The 18,833-nt window shown below is 38.8% G+C and overlaps 1 protein-coding gene across 1 annotated transcript; it reads right to left on the reverse strand.

The window, feature by feature from the left end:
• Positions 1–6,494: 6,494 nt before the first annotated feature.
• On the reverse strand, positions 6,495–9,603 carry LOC109236674 (transcription factor bHLH91-like). Its single transcript, XM_019402869.1, has 4 exons — positions 8,519–9,603; positions 7,726–8,100; positions 7,545–7,650; positions 6,495–6,890 (listed from the first exon to the last, which is right to left on the reverse strand). Exons 1-4 carry the CDS (start codon positions 9,131–9,133, stop codon positions 6,865–6,867), a joined length of 1,122 nt encoding a protein of 373 aa, XP_019258414.1. The 5' UTR covers positions 9,134–9,603; the 3' UTR covers positions 6,495–6,864.
• Positions 9,604–18,833: the final 9,230 nt, after the last annotated feature.

An 18,833-nucleotide genomic window follows, 5' to 3' on the forward strand; every position in this document is an offset into this window, starting at 1 on the left:
ATATATATATATAATTTATACGACATAATGCAAGCCACGACAATAATGTGATTACATAAAATTAATTTAAACGAGCTACAATTGCAATGAGAAAACAACCATATTCTTGTCAGTTTTAGGTAAGCAGTTATCTGCAGCTAACTATTAGTAGAAAGATTTTTACATTCCTATACACTATATGAAACTATATTAGCTGGCCCAATAAATGTCATGCCAAATGGTAAAGGGATCAGTGTCTTTCATATACATAATTAACATTTAACCATGATAAAGTTGTCATATGTATTTTTACTTTAATTTTTAACTGCTAAAATTACATTTATTGGATTAATGTAAAATATAGAGTGCAAACAAGTATTTACTCGGTATTTGTTGCCTGTATCAAGGTAGAATTGAGATGCTTGTATACACTGATTTTTCAAGAGATGCTTGAAGTATCTGCAACGAGAATGATTACTTGGAAGATACTACTTTGAGATCTAATTTCATAGACTTCACTTCAAGCAAAAGTTACATGTAATATATTCTTCATGTGCCCATTCAATTACATAATAGAAAATTTGTAATTTACTTCAAACAATAATAATATTGACTTATGGTACGACAAACCCCCTCTTTTAAATATGTTTTTTCTCAACCAAAAAGAATGTGATTTTACGGGCTATAATTAGCGCGTATGCAATATGGCAACGTCAAAAGTTAATGTCGCATTTGCGGTTCATTACAAATTTTATTTTAGTTATATAACCTTTTTCATACAAAATTAATAAAAATAACATATGATATCAATAAATAAAATACATGAGACTTTTGTAAGGTCATTTCTTCTGTTCATGTCATCCTCATCACGTTTCAATTTTTACACGAATATTTTTATTGCAAAAATATACAAGCTAACTATTTCTTTTTCTTTTTCTTTTTCTTTTTCGTTCAATAATCGGGCTTGACTTAGCTCTTTTTTTTCCTTCTCTGGGGCTTAACTTGCCTCGCAAGTGGCATTTTGGCGTAAAACTGGTTGGCGTAGCCGCTTTTTGGACCTGCTATTAGAGTTTGGCAGCCTTTTCAAATGCATTGAAGTAGCCACTGGTTCGATTAAATTGATATTTTTGCCCAAGTAAAATATAAAACACAACTCCAGCAATTGATACTGGAGTTTGAAGCCCCAAGAACAATTCTTGACTTTTTAGCCTCTGCTAGTGCAAAATCCAGGAATGATTCCTGGAGTTCAAAGCAAGGTCTGTGAAACAATGTTAAAGGATTCAAACCTCAATAATTGTTACTGGGGTTTAAGCCAATAAAATATTGAACCCTAGTAATCGTTACTGGTTTGAATCTATAAAGGTTTGAGCAAACTCCAATGTCGTTGCTGGGGTTTGAACTTATAAATATTTGACTCCAGTAATTGTTGCTGGGTTTTGAGCGTAAAAGGAATGTTTTGTCAATGGTACCTCTTTTGAAATCAAAGATAATATCCTAGAGTTTTAACTATCTATGATTGTGTAACTACTCTGCTGGTCGTTATGTGTATTTGAACTCCGATTTTTGATGGTTTTTGTATGCTTATTTGTTGTTTTATGACTTGTGGGGGCAGTTAGTTTGGTTCCGGGAAAGTTTTGGAGTGAATTGGAAGATTTAGTTTCATTGTTGGAAGCTTAAGTTGCAAGAGTTGACCAAGGTTTGACTTTTGTATAAATGGTACCGGATTTGTATTTTAATCGTCCAATAGGTCCGTATGGTATTTTGGACTTAGATGTATGTCCAGATTTAGATTTTGAGATTTTTAGGATAGTTTGTTTCTATTTGCCGAAAGTTGGCAATTTGGAGGTTTAGAAAGTTCATAAGTTTGACTATGAGTTTGATTTGTCATTTAGAACTTGTGTGCAAAGTTTGCTTTCAATCGGAACTGTTTTGTGAACCGGTCGCTTGGTTCTGAATACTTAAAGTTCTTGAACTTGAAGGTTTACATGATGTGTTTTGTATTTGATTCTTGGTTATGGATGTTACTTTGATGGTTTAAACTTACGAGCGAGTTCCTACGAGGTTTATATACTTGTGTGGATATTTGGTGTGAGGCCCCAGGGGCTCTGACGAGTTTCTAATGAGTTTTGGATTGAATTTAGGAAGTTAAGATTTTATGGTGCTGCAGACCTCGAATTTGTGAAGGTCTGCTCGCAATTGTGAAGAACCGCAATTGCAGATTTTGGTCGCTTTTGTAAGGGTTGGCTGAGAAGGCTAGCTTCATAGTTGCGAAACTGGTGCTGCAATTACGACATCCGCATTTACAAAGAGAGAATCGTGCTTGCGACACTTGGTCGCATTTGCGACTCTCTTAGTCATATTTGCAAGGAATGATGTTAGAGGAACCAGTCTGCTTTTGCGATCCATATCTCGCATTTGCGAGGCTCGTATTTGTGAACCCCTTGTCGCAAATGTGACATTTGCAGCTAGTTATTAAGAAAGAATTTCGGTACTTGGACCCATTATCTCATATTTTGAACCCTAGACTTGGAGAGAGGCGATATTTGAAGAGGATTATTATATAAGGCTTTGGGGTAAGTGATTTCTATACAGTTATATTATCATTAATATATCAAAAATCTGCGTGGATTATTAACACCCAAAACATAGAATTTTAAGTAAACATTTAGGGAGTTTGTCTATAATTCTAGAAAATACAAATTGGAGATTTTGGACTCGGTTTTTAAATCTAATCTCATATTTGGATTCGAAGGGTTATGGGTAATCGAAATCTACCCCTTGACTCGAATTTTGGTCATGTGGGTTTGGGATTGATTTTTATTGAATTTTTGGTAATTGGATAAACAATAAAGCTAAGATATTGAATTAATTATGCAAAGTCAACATAGGGCCCGCATCCTGGAACCCGACCAAACACACAAATTCTGAATGCCCATTTCGATACGAGTCTAAATATATGTGTTTCATCCAATTCAAACCTCAAATCGACCATCAAATCACTAATCTTCATTCTCTAAAATCATAGTCCAAACTCACCCCCCCCCCCCCAATTCCACCTTTAATTCACATAAATTAGGTATAATAATGTATGGGTAATCAATATCTAGCACCAAATTAAGTAAGGATTACTTACACCTTCAATTATGATTAAAGCCCTCCAATAATCGCCCCTATCCGAGCTCCCCACAACTCCAAAAATGAGAAAATAGCCAAACCCTTTGAATAATATCATGTCCAGTATTCCATATTTGTGGACACTTAACCGCATATGTAGTGCCGGTTCTGCAGTAAAACGCCTGCATCTGCTATCCTCACTAAAATCCCGACCTTCGCTTCGGCGGCCCTCCAAGCGCACCTGCATTTTCGCTTCTATGGACTCCCATTGCAGAATCGCATTCGCTTTTGCGGAAACCTTTCGTATCTGCGGACATCACCCCTTCAAGGACAGCCTTGCACCTGCTCAACCAAGGCCATATCTGCGGCCAAACCCTTCGAATATTAACCTTTCGAATATTTGCCTCAAGGGTGTTATTTCGAGCTTTCGTCGAAATATTAACCCGTTGTTGTTCCATCGAGGTCAAACTCTTTTTTTTGGCAAAGGCTCTTGGCCTTAAGGGTGTTATTTTGAACTTTCGTCAAAATATTAACCCGTCGTTGTTCGATCGAGGTCGAACTCTTCTTTTTGGCGAAGGCCCTTGGCCTCAAGGGTGTTATTTCGAGCTTTCGTCGAAATATTAACCCGTCGTTGTTCGATCGAGGTAGAACTCTTTTTTTTGGCGAAGACCCTTGGCCTTAAGGGTGTTATTCCGAACTTTCGTCGAAATATTAACCCGTCGTTGTTCGATCGAGGTCGAACTCTTCTTTTTGGCGAAGGCTCTTGGCCTCAAGGGTGTTATTTCGAGCTTTCGTCGAAATATTAACCCGTCGTTGTTCCATCGAGGTCGAACTCTTTTTTTTGGCAAAGGCTCTTGGCCTTAAGGGTGTTATTTTGAGCTTTCGGCGAAATGCTAACCCGTCGTTTATTCGATCGAGGTCGAACTCTTCTTTTTGGTGATGTCCCTTGGCCTTAAGGGTGTTATTTCGAGCTTTCGTCGAAATGTTAACACGTAGTGAGTCCCAGTTTTTTGGAGAGTTTTGGGTGTCCTCTGGGAGTCCCAGTTTTTTGCTCAACTTGTGTGTTTCCTGGGTGAGTCCCAGTTGCTTAATTTGTGTGTATTGGAGAGTGTGATGCCGGAAAGTATTGAATGTTGTTATTCTGACAATGTTTGCTTTATGCATGTATTGGGATCTCCCTGTTTAACCCGTCGTAGTTCGGCCTTGAGAGCTCGTCGATGGACGGGGGCGACGGACTGTCCTTTGAACTTTGGTGATGCCCCCCTGGTTGCCTCGTTCGAAAACTCCCCGAGAGCCCAATCGGGGCATCTGGGCGAGGGGAAGGAGTACGACTTTAGGGGACGTCATTTTCCAGAGGTTGACATGTCTGAGATGGGCGATATTCAAGTTGTTTTGTAATAGTTCTTCCACTCTAGTTGGAATGCTTCTCTGCTCGCTTGCCCATGCGGCGCTTGTATTTCTGTTTAAGCGAGCAACAGAAGGTAAACCAAGATGATATTTTTCTTACCTCGATCCGATGAGTCGATGAACGAGGGTAGCCTTATAGCGTTGTTCGCTCTGCCTGACGTTTAAGTGGTTGATAGGATGGTGGTTTGTGGATTCGGCAGCCGCGTTCGGCCTTCTTTTCTTCCTCTTTTTTTCTTTTAAACATGCCCTGGCTCTGTGTGGGTTTGCCTTAGCTCGTTCGTGGGTCATCCCATAAGATGTGCCCATTCTCTTGCGTGGTTTGCGCAATTGACGTCGTCTTTTCTTGCAAGCTTTGCGTGGATATTGGTTGTAACTTCTACCTCTATGCAGCATCATGCTTGGGATTAGCACATGAAGTTTACTTACCACTCTCTTCGGTGGATAATTACGTTTCCGGGTTTCGATCTGAAGGAGACTAGGAATTTTAACTAAGAAATCCCCACAGACGGCGCCAAATTGTTTGACCAAAAGATGTCGAAACCTTTTTGATTAAATTATTTAATAAAGATGGAGAGGTAAATCTTAGTCAAACGTAATAAGCTCTAGATCTAAAAATGAATCATAAAGTGATGAACAAGATAAAATAAGGGGAGATCAATCTAATTGATGTCAAATTGTTTTTTTTCCTTCGTGATACAGTGAGGAAGATCAATTTACATGATATATTGAAGATGATCGAGTTGCATCCTTTCTTCCAAGAAAGCTCCGGAAGAGAGGAAAGAGAGAAAAAAAATCCCCCCTTTACTTGGAGGATTCCTCCTATATAGTCTTGGAGTCATTGTTATATTCTTTGATCGATGTGCCTCTATACTACGACTGTTTTCGTCGTTACTCGAGTATTGTTTTCTGACTTATAATGTGCACTGTAGGCACTTGGATTGGAGCAAGTCGTGATGTTTTTCACTATCCTGCCACTTAGGCGGGATCCCAGTTGGATCGACACGTGGTCAGATTTTGACCAATACAGGTAGCTCCAACGACCTTGGAGTTGAACAAAATAATGCCACTATCGGCAACATGGTGAAGATCAAATTGAAGCTGATCAAAGACCTGAGATTCACAGAGAAGTCAATTGATTCTCTTCTGCTAGACAAGTTTGACAGTAACTTCATTGTCTTGAGAGTAACAAATTGTGTTGCATTCAAATGACAGTCTGGTTTAGGGGCCCAATAGCCAGTAATATTCCCTTCAAGCAAGCTGAGCAGCCTAACTAACAATGCATTCGCTTTGCCTTTCACCTAAGCATTTATCCATTCCTTTTTCAGTATACAAAGCATAACTACTTTGCATGATCAATGCCATATTTCTACCAAAGGTACAAGCTTTGATGCCTTACCTATAATAGAATTTGCTGTGCAATATACACAAGAGTTAACGTTGTACCATCTTATTTGGAAGTAGACAGACTGTTTCATTACTTGTTTTGCAATGATCAATTTTAGATTTCTTCAATGGATCATATTGGCGCTTCAGACTCTTTTCATTTAACCTTTCTTAATAAAACTTTTCATGTATAATATCATGATTGTCATTTGTATCAGTTCATTTTCTTCATACAGGTACCTAAGGATTCCATTTTAATCTTTTCTTTCTATTTTTACTATTTTTTCCATTACATACTGCGTTTTTTTTTCTTCTAACTGGAACTGAATTATGTACTTTTTATGATAAGCATTAATTAGTAACATGGAAAAAATAATAGCTAACCTACTATCACTAGTTAATTTACATTGACACTGTAAAAAATCTTCATGTTGTTACTATATATAACTTAATTCATAATATAATATACGGCTATATACTATGAGTTGGATGGGGAGAGTAGTTTTTTTGTGTTTATGTAATTTTCCAAAAATAAGACAGACTATATGGGATAGAGTTAATTTTGTGCTCAATATGTATGAGAGGAGGAGTCTGTATTTTGTATTAGAATTTATACTAACCAACAAACTCCTCATAGCAAAAACTAAAGTTAGATATGTTGCTATGGAAATCATTCTTTTCTATAGAACACTTTTTATCAGATACATTTTATATTAAACTCATTCAGCCATTTCATTTTGTCTATTCAATTCAAGAGAACCATTCCTTCTGTAGAACTTCTTTTTTGATTTCTCACCCGGTATCCGGTACCCACATTGGGGCCCGACTAATCCGGATTCGCGCCGGGAAGTCCCACATTGGGGGTAAAGCGCTCCCTAAAAAAGGCGACTCCATGCCCAGGGGCTCGAACTCGAGACCTAAAGAACTCATCACCTGTACTGACACAGAGGAAACTCAGTACAATTCATGTAACCTTGGGTTTCATTTGCATAGAAGCCTCTGACGATCTGCAAAATCATAAACAAGCCCAAAATTTATTACATAGAAAATGATAAACCAAAACATGTGAAAACCAAGCTAAACCATGCATTATGCATGAATCTTAAAGAGATTCAGAGATGAAAGTAATATAATCTTTCTTTCTTCTTTCTTTTAATTAACTTTGGCAAGATGGTATACAAATCCAAGTGGTCGATGAAAGTAATATGAAATATAATGTCATTTTTGTTCTGCTTTACCGTTACCAAGATTCACTTCTAGTAGTTTTGAAGTGAATCATGGTAATGGAAAAGCTCCGCAAAAGAATATTTTACGATCAATGTATTTATAGCAAGTTATTTACCATTTATCAGGTTACGGATTAATGTTTATTATAAAGATATAACCTATTGTTAATTGAGTAAAAACTTTTACACCGTCAGAATATAGGACTTAAACTCAATATAGAAACTCAAAGCTCTGAAATCTTAACTTGTTCTTTTGAATTCTCTTGGTGATGCTTTAATATAAGATTTTCTTGGTCCACTAGAATAACTTCTTGAGACTGCAAAAACATACTCAAAGTAGTCCTATTTCCATGCAGACATATGATTGGCTTTTGATTTTTAGGTGTACTTTGATACTGGTAAATCAAAATTTAGCGAGGGCAGAAAGAAAATTACCTTGTAAAGGAGTAGAAGTGGTATTACATGGTGAAATTTCAGTATCCACAATCTCAATGAGCTTGTTTGCTATAGCAATTGCATACACTGCAGATCCTTCACAAATCTGCAATATTTGATACAATTACATAGATATAATACCATAATATTGAAATGCAAAAAATCGAGGTCAAATGAAAACCTTGGAGTTAAACAAAAAGCTGTAATAATCGCCAATAAGTCCGCCAGCAACATGGTGAAGATCCAGTTGAAGGTCATCTAGGACCTTAGATACAAAGAGAAGACAATTGGTTCTTTTCTGCTGGACAAGTTTGACAGTAACTTCATCGTCCACGATCCGGACATCAACTTCAGTATTGTTGGACTTCCTCTGAAGCCATAATGAAGATTGATCAACTTCATTCCTAATCTTCACATCAGCACTATTCATGGGACCGCTCTTGATTCTGTCTCTGCAGCACATTTTCTTGTCCACCAGAATTTTGAGCTCATTTACTGTCCTCTTCAGCTCATTGATGTACATAATAGTATCCCCCACAATTGATGCTCTATCATTCTTTTATTAATAAAAGTTTTGAAAATGTCAAACTAGATGAAATGAATCTAGTTGATCTCTACTTTATCTAACCAAATATTGGAACTCTGATGTTGGTAATCAAAGAAGCAATTTTCAACATTCCAAAGTATGATAAACAAAACAAAAAAAAAAAAAAAAAAAAAAAAAGATATCCAAACGAATCCAGGATTCAACCACTGTGGGTTGGCTCTATTAACTTCAGAAAAACGAGCAACAATAACTGGATCAAGTAACAAGTATTAATTTTCAATTTATATTTATAATCAAACAACAAATCGAAACTGCCAAGTCGTCATATCAAACTTAAACTCACAAACAAATAAACAAGTGATCAATTTCAATGCTCAACACCAAATTCAAGAATCCAAATGATGATTCTGAAAGAAAGAATGAATACCTTGGTGGGGTTAGGGACCAAACTTCTCAAAGCTTTGTACTTGTCATTCAAATGCACCCTCTTTTGCCTATCAGTAGCAAAATGTTTAATCTCTTTAGTGTTCCTATCTTTTGTCATACAACTCGTATCTGCAGAAAACTCAAAAATTCCATTCTCGAAAGGACTTTTTCCTTCCTCTGCATCTTGGTACAAATCACCACTCACTTCTGTCTCCATAACATTAAAAAGAGAGCCAAAAGTTGAATGGACTAATTCTCTGATTAAAGGGGGATTTGGGGGAAGATTCAAAGGAAATAAAGAAGGATCATAGATTGCAGTTGAAGTTGAGGCACCATCCGCTGTATGTAAAGGAAATTGACTTGTGTTTGTGAAGGAAATTGAACAAGTGTGTAAAGGAAACATATCGGTATGCAATGGAACTTGAAAATGATGATCCTCTAATTGATGATGGAACTGAGGAAAACTTATATCTCCCCAATTTGATTGATCAAAAGATGGTCCTTGATGACTACTGGATTCATGCGTTAAAGAGTTGGCAATTACGCTATTGTTGTTGTTGGTGGTGGTATTATAACTGTGTTGCATCTCAAGATTCACTTGCTGCTGAAGCTCCATTTCCTATATATCTTTCTTTTAATAATCACCACACTATTTAAGTTTTCTGATTTTCTATGCTTGTTGGTCTTTCCGCAGAACTGTTAAATAAAAGTGAAATAGCATGAAGCTGTAAAAGAAAAGTACAATCTCCAAGACAATATCACAACTTCCAAAAATGTACGTAACCCTAGAAGTTTGTTTACCAAAAAAGTTTATGTATCATTGTATGTGACACACTTTATTTTTTAGTCTCACAAATTGCATGTTAAAAATCTTCTTGCCAGCTATCCTCTCCATGCAATTTGGCTAGTCTAACTAACAAAAACAGTCGTTACAGTCCTCAACTATATATTTATATGTGAAGCTAGTATATATTAGTTTTCAATAAAATTCAAAGACACAAAGAAAAAGGGTTATATATCCTTAATTCCTTACTTATGATCATTTGGCTTTTAGCTGCAAGTTGCAAAATGAAATGCGAATGGAAATGCAAGGAATAAGTTATGGATGCATAACTCATGTGAAAAATACTGAAAAGTACTAGTATTTGTTTCGCAGTCATACTATAACAGCAATAGCTTCAAATTAGGAGACAAGTTTGGAAGCCTAACAAACTGTTTATGACGTGTAGCAGTAGATGCTCAATAATCATTGGATGCTGAAATATCGAGCACACAATTCTTGTGATTGCAAACATTTGGAAGATGCAGTTAATCACAAATATAACACAAGGTATATTTTATGAAGAATCACCAAAACGAAAAAATAATAATAATAATAATAATAATAATAATAATAATAATAATAAGCCAACCTAGGGTCAAGTGGGGAGCCTTGACGGAAGCCAAAGCGCAAGAGTTGGGGGTTAAGTTGATGGGTGAATTAGGAGCAATATAAGTTAGCTAAGAAGAAGCCAAAATTAGCAGTTAAGGTGGCCAAGACTGCAACTTTTAGTCGTTTGTATGAAGAACTCGAGGCTGAGGTGGGAATAAAAGGTTGTTTAGGTTAGCCAAGGTAAGAGAAATGAAGTCCCGTGACTTGGACCAAGTGAAGTGCATCTAGGACGAAAAACGCAGAGTTTTGTTGAATGAGGGGCTTATCCTTCGGAGACGGCAGACCTACTTCCGTAGTCTCTTGAACGAGGAGGGGACATGAACATTGTAATAGGTGATTTGAAACTCTCGGGGAGTCGTTGCAACTTTGGGTATTGTAGGCAGATTAGAGTTGAGTAGGTTGAGGAGGTTATGCGTAAGATAAGCAGGGGCAGAGCGACCAGGTCGGATGAAATCCCGGTGGAGTTTTGGAAGAGTGCGGGCAAGGCGGGCTTGGAGTGGATCACTAGGTTATTTAATGTCACTTTTTGAACGAAGAAGTTGCCCGAGGGGTGAAGGTGGAGCACGATGGTTCCTTTATACAAGAACAAGGGTGATATCCAAAATTGCAATAACTATCGGGGTTTCAAGCTGCTTAGCCATACTATGAAAGTTTGAGAGAATGTGGTGGAGCTAAGGGTGAGGAGGAGTGTGTCTATTTCTGAGAATCAATGGGGTTATGCCAGGACGCTCGACTACAGAGGCCATTCACCTTGTTAGGAGTTTGATGGAGCAATATATGGAGAGGAAGAGGGACTTGCATATAGTATTCATGGACTTAGAAAAGGCGTATGATGAAGTCCCGAGGGAGGTTTTGTGGAGGTGTTTGGAGGCTAGAGGTGTATCTCTTGCCTACATTAGGGTGATTAAAGACATGTATGATGGAGCAAAGACTCGAGTGAGGACGGTGGGAGGGGACTCCGACCATTTTTCGGTCATGATGGGATTGAACCAGAGGTCGGCACTCAGCCCTTTTTTGTTTGCCCTGACGATGTACATTTTGACGCGCCACATCCAAGGGGATGTGCCGTGGTCCATGTTATTTGCAGATGATATTGTATTGATTGACAAGACGCGAGGCGGTATGAACGCGAGGTTAGAGGTGTGTAGGAAGACCCTGAGTTTAAAGGTTTCAAGTTGAGTAGGACCAAGACATAATACTTGGAGTGCAAGTTCAGTGGTGAGACTCAGGGAGGGGAAGAGGAGGTGAGACTGTACTCGCAAGTCATCCTTAGGAGAGGAAGTTTTAAGTACCTTGGGTCTATTATTCAGGGGGATGGGGAGATTGATGAAGATGTCACACGTCATATTGGGGAAGGATGGAAGAAATGGAGACTCGCTTCCGGTATTTTGCATGACAAGAAAGTACCACCAAAATTTAAAGGTAAGTTCTACAGAGTGGTGGTCAAACCGACTATGTTATACGGTGCTGAGTGTTCGCCTGTCAAAACGCCCATGTCTAGAAGATGAAGGTAGCAGAAATAATGATGTTGAGATGGATGTACAGGCACACCAGGTTAGATAGGATTAGGAATGAGGTTATTCGCGACAAGGTGGTTTGGACATATGATGAGGAGGAGGAGCACATATGCCCTGGTGATGAGGTGTGAGAGGTTGACATTGGAGGGCCTACGAGAGAGGTAGAAGTAGGCCGAAGAAGAAGTGGGAAGAGGTGATTAGTCAAGACATGATGCGACTTCAGTTGATCGAGGACATGACCTTTGATAGGAAGGTGTAGAGGTCGAGAATTAGGGTAGTAGGGTAGGTGGTAGATTGTTTTTACCAGTAGGATTAGTACACACTCTCGCATTATGTTGGTAGTAGATTTCTATGACTACTTGTCATTTTCTTTCATTTTGATCATCTTATTATCGTGTTATTTTTATGCTTCTTTTACATAGCTTTTTGGTGTTGTCCCTCATTGTCTACCTTTTAATTAATGTGGTGCTTATTTTTTCCTGAGCCGAGGATCTATTACAAACATTCTCTCTACCTTCACAAGGTAGGGATAAGGTCTATGTACACACTACCCTCCCCGAATTCCACGGTATGGGATAATATTAGGTATGTTTGTTTGTTAGGAAAAGACTTACGTGTTTCTTTTTCTTCTTCAAAGGTAAAAGACACAGGTACTCCTGAATTTGTCTCAAATTTTCGTGTACTTTGCAAGGATCTTATTACACCGTAAACGTTTCTGAAATGTCACGTAGCATAGAGTGTGTATTCACTCTCTTTGGATATACATGTACTTTATAGGGTTCCTATTACCTCCAAAACTTTTTTTATAATGTCACAATGTCACACACACATATATATATCCAAAGAGATACACACGCTCGACTATGTGACATTATAAAAAAGTATAGGGGGTAATAAGATCCTTATATATATATACAAAGTATCTGAGAGAGTGAATACACCTCTATACTACGTTACATTTAAAAAAGTTTAGGGGTAATAGGATCCCTACAATTACCCCCTAAACATTTCTAAAACGTGACGTAGTATAGAGGTATATTCACTCTCTCGGATATACATGTATTTGTGGGAATCCTATTATTCCTAAACGCTTTTGAAATTTCACGCAACATATAGCTTTTATTACAACAGCAACAACAATAACATTGGAAAAAAACCCAGTGTAATTGTCACGACCCAAATCCAGCATAGGGGTCGTGATAGCATCGGGCCTCTAAGACTAGATAAGCCTATCGCACAACGATATCAATCAAAATATAACAAATTCAAATTTAAAAAAACTACGAGATGCGATAATACAGCCAAACGTAGATATAATAATCAACTTTCCAAAATCCGGTAGTACTGAGTCATAAGCTCTACATGGAATACATATCAAGTCTCGAAGAGTGCAATACTATTTGGAATACATGAACAGTAGAAATAAAGTAAAGAGGTTGACTCCGACGCCTGTGAACGGAACAACATGGATACCTTGAAGTCTCCAATAAGCTCAAACATGCTCCTCTAGCAATCCGCTCATCAGAAGTACCTGAATCTGCACAAAGAATGTGCAGAAGTGTAGTATAAGTACACCAAAGTCTCTACCTAGTAAGTATCAAGACTAAACTTGGTGAAGTAGTGACGAGGTTCAAGTTATGTGATACTCACTAGTCAAATTACTTGTGTCAGATATCCAAAAAACTGACAACAGAATATGTAACAAAGACAAATATCGACATCGTAAAGCGTGTAACAACAACTCAATGTAGAATAACCCATATTTTGTCAAAAAAATATCAAATAGGAGTGGGACACGTAATAGCATGTCAAATTCAACTATCAACTCATAAAAACACAAGACATAAACTTTTAATTAACAAGTATGCGATCAAAATATCAACCTCGTTTCAACACAGGAACAACATCAAGAAGAACACCCCGAAATATCACATAACATCATCAACAATGCCACCCTTATGTTGTTGCATGAAGATAACAATGAAATGTCTCCTTATGTCGCTGCATGCGCATATCGTCACCCTTATGTCGCCGCATGCACATCACAATGAAAGGCCTTTCTTGTGTCGCCGCATGTGCATAACACAACATCAACAGTAATATGCCACTCTTTTACTCCACACAACGACAATCAACTTGCACAACATGTCCACATGTGCCACAATATCACAAAGCAACAATACCCAAAGTTTCATCAAGATATAAGATCACAGCTTAACAACAAAGTACACAAGGACATGACAATACCATAAAAGTGCGGAGAAGTATTCAACAAATAAAGCATGACTTTGGGAATCGTGATCGTTTATTCCCAAAGTGCTTTAAGCATTTTCATATAAAGTATATTATCAAATTAAGGCATATTAATAGCCTACGGTCTAATCCGGTCATAACCAACACGTAAGTCTATGTACACACTCGTCGCCTCGTATACACGTTATTTTTCACATACCACAAATATGCAATTTAGACTAAATTCTAAGGGGTATTGTCCCACACAAGGTTAGGCAAGATATTACCTCAAACAAGCCAATTTAATACTCCAAAATTATTTTTTTCTTCAAAATTCACCTCCACACGGCTCAAATCCAGCAAAAAATAACTCAATATACCAAAAAATGCGAAGGGAATCAATTTCAAACAACAAACGCACAATTTTTACCCAATTCTCGAAAATTCAACAAAAGTCACCCCTGGGCTAGCCCGATGAAAATACGAGTAGAGGGGCAGATCTCGACTACCCATAACCCCAAGATTCTAGATATATTATTAGTTTTCAAAACCAAGTTCAAATCGACTTTCAAATCACAAATTTCTACTTTTTAAAATATAATAAAAAATCCACCAATTTATTTTTTCAAATTCCTTGATTTTGATGTTGATATCCATAAGGAACCAAGTTATAATATAAAATTAAATAAAAATTACTTATCCAATAGCTATATGCAAAAATACCCTCCAAATATTACCTCCCACCACGTTTAGAACTCAAAAATATGATAAAGTGAGACTAAGTCCCGAAATAACCAGCTATAAACGAGCTGCAAATGTCGCATTTGCGATCAGAAGTTCGCAAGTGAGACCTCCACAAATGCGACCCAGGGATCACAAAAGCTAAACTTGTCTGTCCTAGGAAATGTAGCAAATGTGACCATACACTTCGCAAATGCGAAGTTAGCTAACATCACAAACGCGGCCAAATGATCGCAAAAGCAATCTGCCCCTGCCCAGGTCCCCCCTTCGCAATTGTGAGGCTGGCTTCTCAAATGCGAAACCCGCCACCCGTACACTACTTCGCAATTACGACCAGGACCCCTTGCAAATGCGAGGATCGTAAATGCGAACTAATTCTCGCATCTGCGAGACCTGCACACCAGCAAAGCTGGAACTCAACTCAAAATGGTCCGAAATGCATCTGAAACTCACCCGAACCTCCGGGGCTCCACACCAAACATCACACAAGTATATAAATCTCATATAAACTCTCTTGCAAGCTCAGAAAGTCAAAATAATGTCCGAAACCATGAATCGAACACCAAAACGCATCAAAATCACAATGAAACTAAAGAACTTCTAAAATCATGACCAAGCGTCTGATTCCTATCAAACTAATTGGGAATGAGATCAAACTTTGCACACAAGTTCCAAATGACAAAAAGGACTAATTCTAAGTCCCGAAGCCAAAATCTGAATCCGTTAGTCACACATTCAACCTATGGTCAAACTTATAAAATTTCTAAACTATTAAATTGCCAACTTTCAGCAACAAGAGCCAATACATTCTAGGAACCTCCGAATTCAATTCCGAGCATACGCCTAAGTCCAAAATCGCCATACAAACCTATTGGAACTATCAAAATACCATTCCAGGGTTGTTATCATAAAAGTCAAACCTTGGTCAACTCTCATAACTTAAGCTTCCAAACTTCCCGATCCAAAAAACTTTCCGAAACAAAACCAACCATACCTGCAAGTCAAATAACAACAAATACACATACAGGAAGCTTCAAAAGGGGAAACAAGGCTCAAATACGCAAAGTGATCGGCCGGATCGTTACATTCTCCCCTTCTTAAACAAACGTTCATCCTCAAACGAGTATAGAGACATACCTGAAATGCCAAAAAGATGAGGATATCGGCTCCACATATCATGATCAGTCTCCCAAGTTGGTTCCTCGACCGGTTGACCCCTCCATTGAACCTTCACCGATGCAATGTTCTTCTACCTCAACTTTCGGTCCTACCTGTCCAAAATGGCTAATGAGTCCGCAACATTAGTCAAATCCATGTCCAACTGCACCAAGCTGAAATCTAAACACATATAACGGATCCTCATAGTACTTCTGGAGCATAGAAACATGGAACAACGGATGAACTCCCAATAAGCTGGGTAGCAAAGCAAGTCTATAGGCCACTTCACCAACTCTCTCTAGAACCTCAAAAGGACCAATATATCGAGGGCTTAACTTTCCCTTCTTCCCGAACGTGATCACACCCTTCATGGGTGAAACTCTAACTAGAACCCTCTCTCCTACCATGAATGTCACATCAAGAGCCTTTCTATCAACATAATTCTTCTGTCTGGATTGTGTTGTACAAAGCAGCTCCTAAATCAATTTTTCCTTTTCCAAAGCATCGTAAACTAAATCACTGCCCAACAATCTTGCCTCTCCAGGCTCGAACTAACCAATAGGAGAACGACATCACCTCCTATATAAGGCCTCATATGGAGTCATCTGGATGCTCGACTGGTAGATGTTTTTTGTAAGTGAACTCTTCTAGCAGTAGAAACGGATCCCACTAACCCCCGAAAACAATGACACAGGCTCGCAATATGTCCTTCAATATCTAAATAGTACACTCGAACTGCCTGTCCGTCTGCGGATGAAATGTCGTACACAACTCGACCTGTGTGCCCAACTCATGCTCCACGGCTCTCCAAAAATGCAATGTAAACTGAGTGCCTCGATCCGAGATAATAGACACAGACACACCACGCTGACGAATAATATCTCTAAGATAAATCCGAGCCAGTTGCTTAGAGTTGTGGGTAGTAATGACTAGAACGAAATATGAAGACTTGGTCAATCTATCCACGATAACCCACACTACATCAAATCTCCTCAAGGTTCGTGGCAACCCAACTATAAAATCCCTCGTGATACGCTCTCACTTCTACTCTGGTATATCTACCCTCTAGAGCAAACCACCTGGTCTCTAATGCTTATACTTAACCTGCTGACAATTCAAACGTTGTGCCACATACTCAACAATATCTTTCTTCATCCTTCTCCATCAGTAGTGTTGCTTCAAATCATGGTACATCTTCGTGGCACCCGGATGAATGGAATACCACAAACTATGGGCCTTCTCAAGAATCAGCTCCCGCAACCCATCCACATTAGGCACACAAATCTGGCCATGAAGCCTCAATACCCCATCGCCACCAATAGTCACCTCCTTAGAATCATTGTGATACAACGTGTCCCTAAGCACAGGCAAGTTGAGATCATCATACCGGCGTGCCTTGATGTGCTCAAACAAGGAACAACGTGATACAACACAAGCAAGAACCCTGCTAGGCTCTGAAATATCCAACCCCACGAACCTGTTGGCTAAAGCCTGAACATCCAAAGCTAGTCGCTCTCCAGCTAGATAAAAGCAAGACTCCCCATGCTCTATGTATTCCTACTCAAAGCATCGGCCACCACATTGGCCTTTCTGAGATCATAAAGAATTATAATATCATAGTCCTTTAGTAGCTCTAACCACCTCCGTTGCCTCAAGTACAAGTCCTTTTCCTTGAATAGGTGCTGAAGACTCTGGTGATATGTGTATAATTCACAAGACATGCCATAAAGATAGTGCCTCTAAATCTTGAGCACATGAACAATGGCTGCTAACTCCAAATCGTGCACTGGGTAGTTCTTCTCGTGGGGCTTCAACTGACGTGAGGCATAAGCGGTCTCCCTACCATCCTGCATTAATACACACCTAGTGCCAACTCGTGAAGCATTATAGTAGACTGTATATGCACCCGATGCTGAAGGAAAAACTAGAACTGGAGCTATAGTCAAGTCAGTCTTGAGCTTCTGAAAGCTTTCCTCACACTCGTTAGACCACCTGAGTGAGGCACCCTTCTGTGTCAACTTAGTAAATGGGGCTATAATAGATGAAAAACCCTCCATGAAGCGGCGATAATACCCAGCCAAACCTAGAAAACTCCAAATCTCAATAGCAGTAGAAGGTTTGGACCAACTCTGAGGTGTGCCTCAATCTTCTTCGGATCCACCTTAATCCCCTCATTGGACACCATGTGACCCAAGAATGCTCGAGTCTAACCAAAACTCACACTTAGAGAACTTAGCATATAGCTTCTTCTCCCTCAAAATCTGGAGTACAATCCTCAACTGCTGCTCATGCTCTTCCCGGATGCGAGAATACACCAATATATCATCAATAAACACAATGACGAAGGAATTCAGATAAGGCTGAAACACGTTGTTCATCAAGTTTATGAAAGTTGATGGGGCATTAGTCAGCCCAAAGGACATTACTTAGAACTCATAGTGCCCATAATGGGTCCCGAAAGCCGTCTTAAAAATATCCGAAGCCTTGATCTTCAACTGATGGTACCCCGATCTCAAGTGTATGAAATTTGTTTGAACCGTCCTTCTTCTTCACAAATAGAACCGGTGCACCCCAAAGTGAAACACTCGGTTTGATGAACTCTTTATCTAGCAATTCCTGAAGCTTTTTCTTTAATTCTTTCAACTCAACTGGAGACATGCAGTATGGTGGAATAGATATGGGTTGAGTGCCCGGCAACAAGTTAATACCAAAATTAATATCCCTATCGGATGGCATGACTGGTAGGTCTGCAGGGAAAACATCTAAAACTTCCTCACCAGGGGGACTAAATCAACTGTGGATGCATCAACACACACTCTCTAAAAAAAGCTAAGTACGCCAAACACCCCTTCTTAACCATCCATTGTGCCTTCAAAAAAGACACCACACTCTCCACTCTAACCTATACAACTCCGGCATGGCCAATGTAAAGGTCTTAGCATGACAATCAAGAATAGAGGATATGGTGACAACCAATCAATGCCCAAAATTACATCAAAATTCACCATAATAAGTAACAGAAGGTCAACCCTAGTCTCATAGCCCCCAATAGTGACCAAACAAGAATGATAGACACGGTCCACCACAATATAATCCCCAACGGGTGTAGACACATAAACATGAGTATTCATAGAATCACGAGACATATTCAAATATAAAGCAAAATAGGATGACACATACGGATAAGTGAAATAAAACTGATGCATCTTTATGATAGACCGAAACAATACCTATAA

This window comes from Nicotiana attenuata, unplaced genomic scaffold (assembly GCF_001879085.1).
Source record: "Nicotiana attenuata strain UT unplaced genomic scaffold, NIATTr2, whole genome shotgun sequence".
Taxonomy (NCBI): Eukaryota; Viridiplantae; Streptophyta; class Magnoliopsida; order Solanales; family Solanaceae; genus Nicotiana; species Nicotiana attenuata.

Bases quoted from the DNA above. Each gene is read 5' to 3' on its own strand.
- LOC109236674 (XM_019402869.1), bottom strand. From the start codon at position 9,133: ATGGAGCTTCAGCAGCAAGTGAATCTTGAGATGCAACACAGTTATAAT. The intron at 8,101-8,518 runs GTATTCATTCTT...TATTAATAAAAG, and splicing joins TGGTCCCTAACCCCACCAAG to AATGATAGAGCATCAATTGT. The intron at 6,891-7,544 runs GTAATTTTCTTT...ATGATTTTGCAG, and splicing joins CACTTCTACTCCTTTACAAG to ATCGTCAGAGGCTTCTATGC.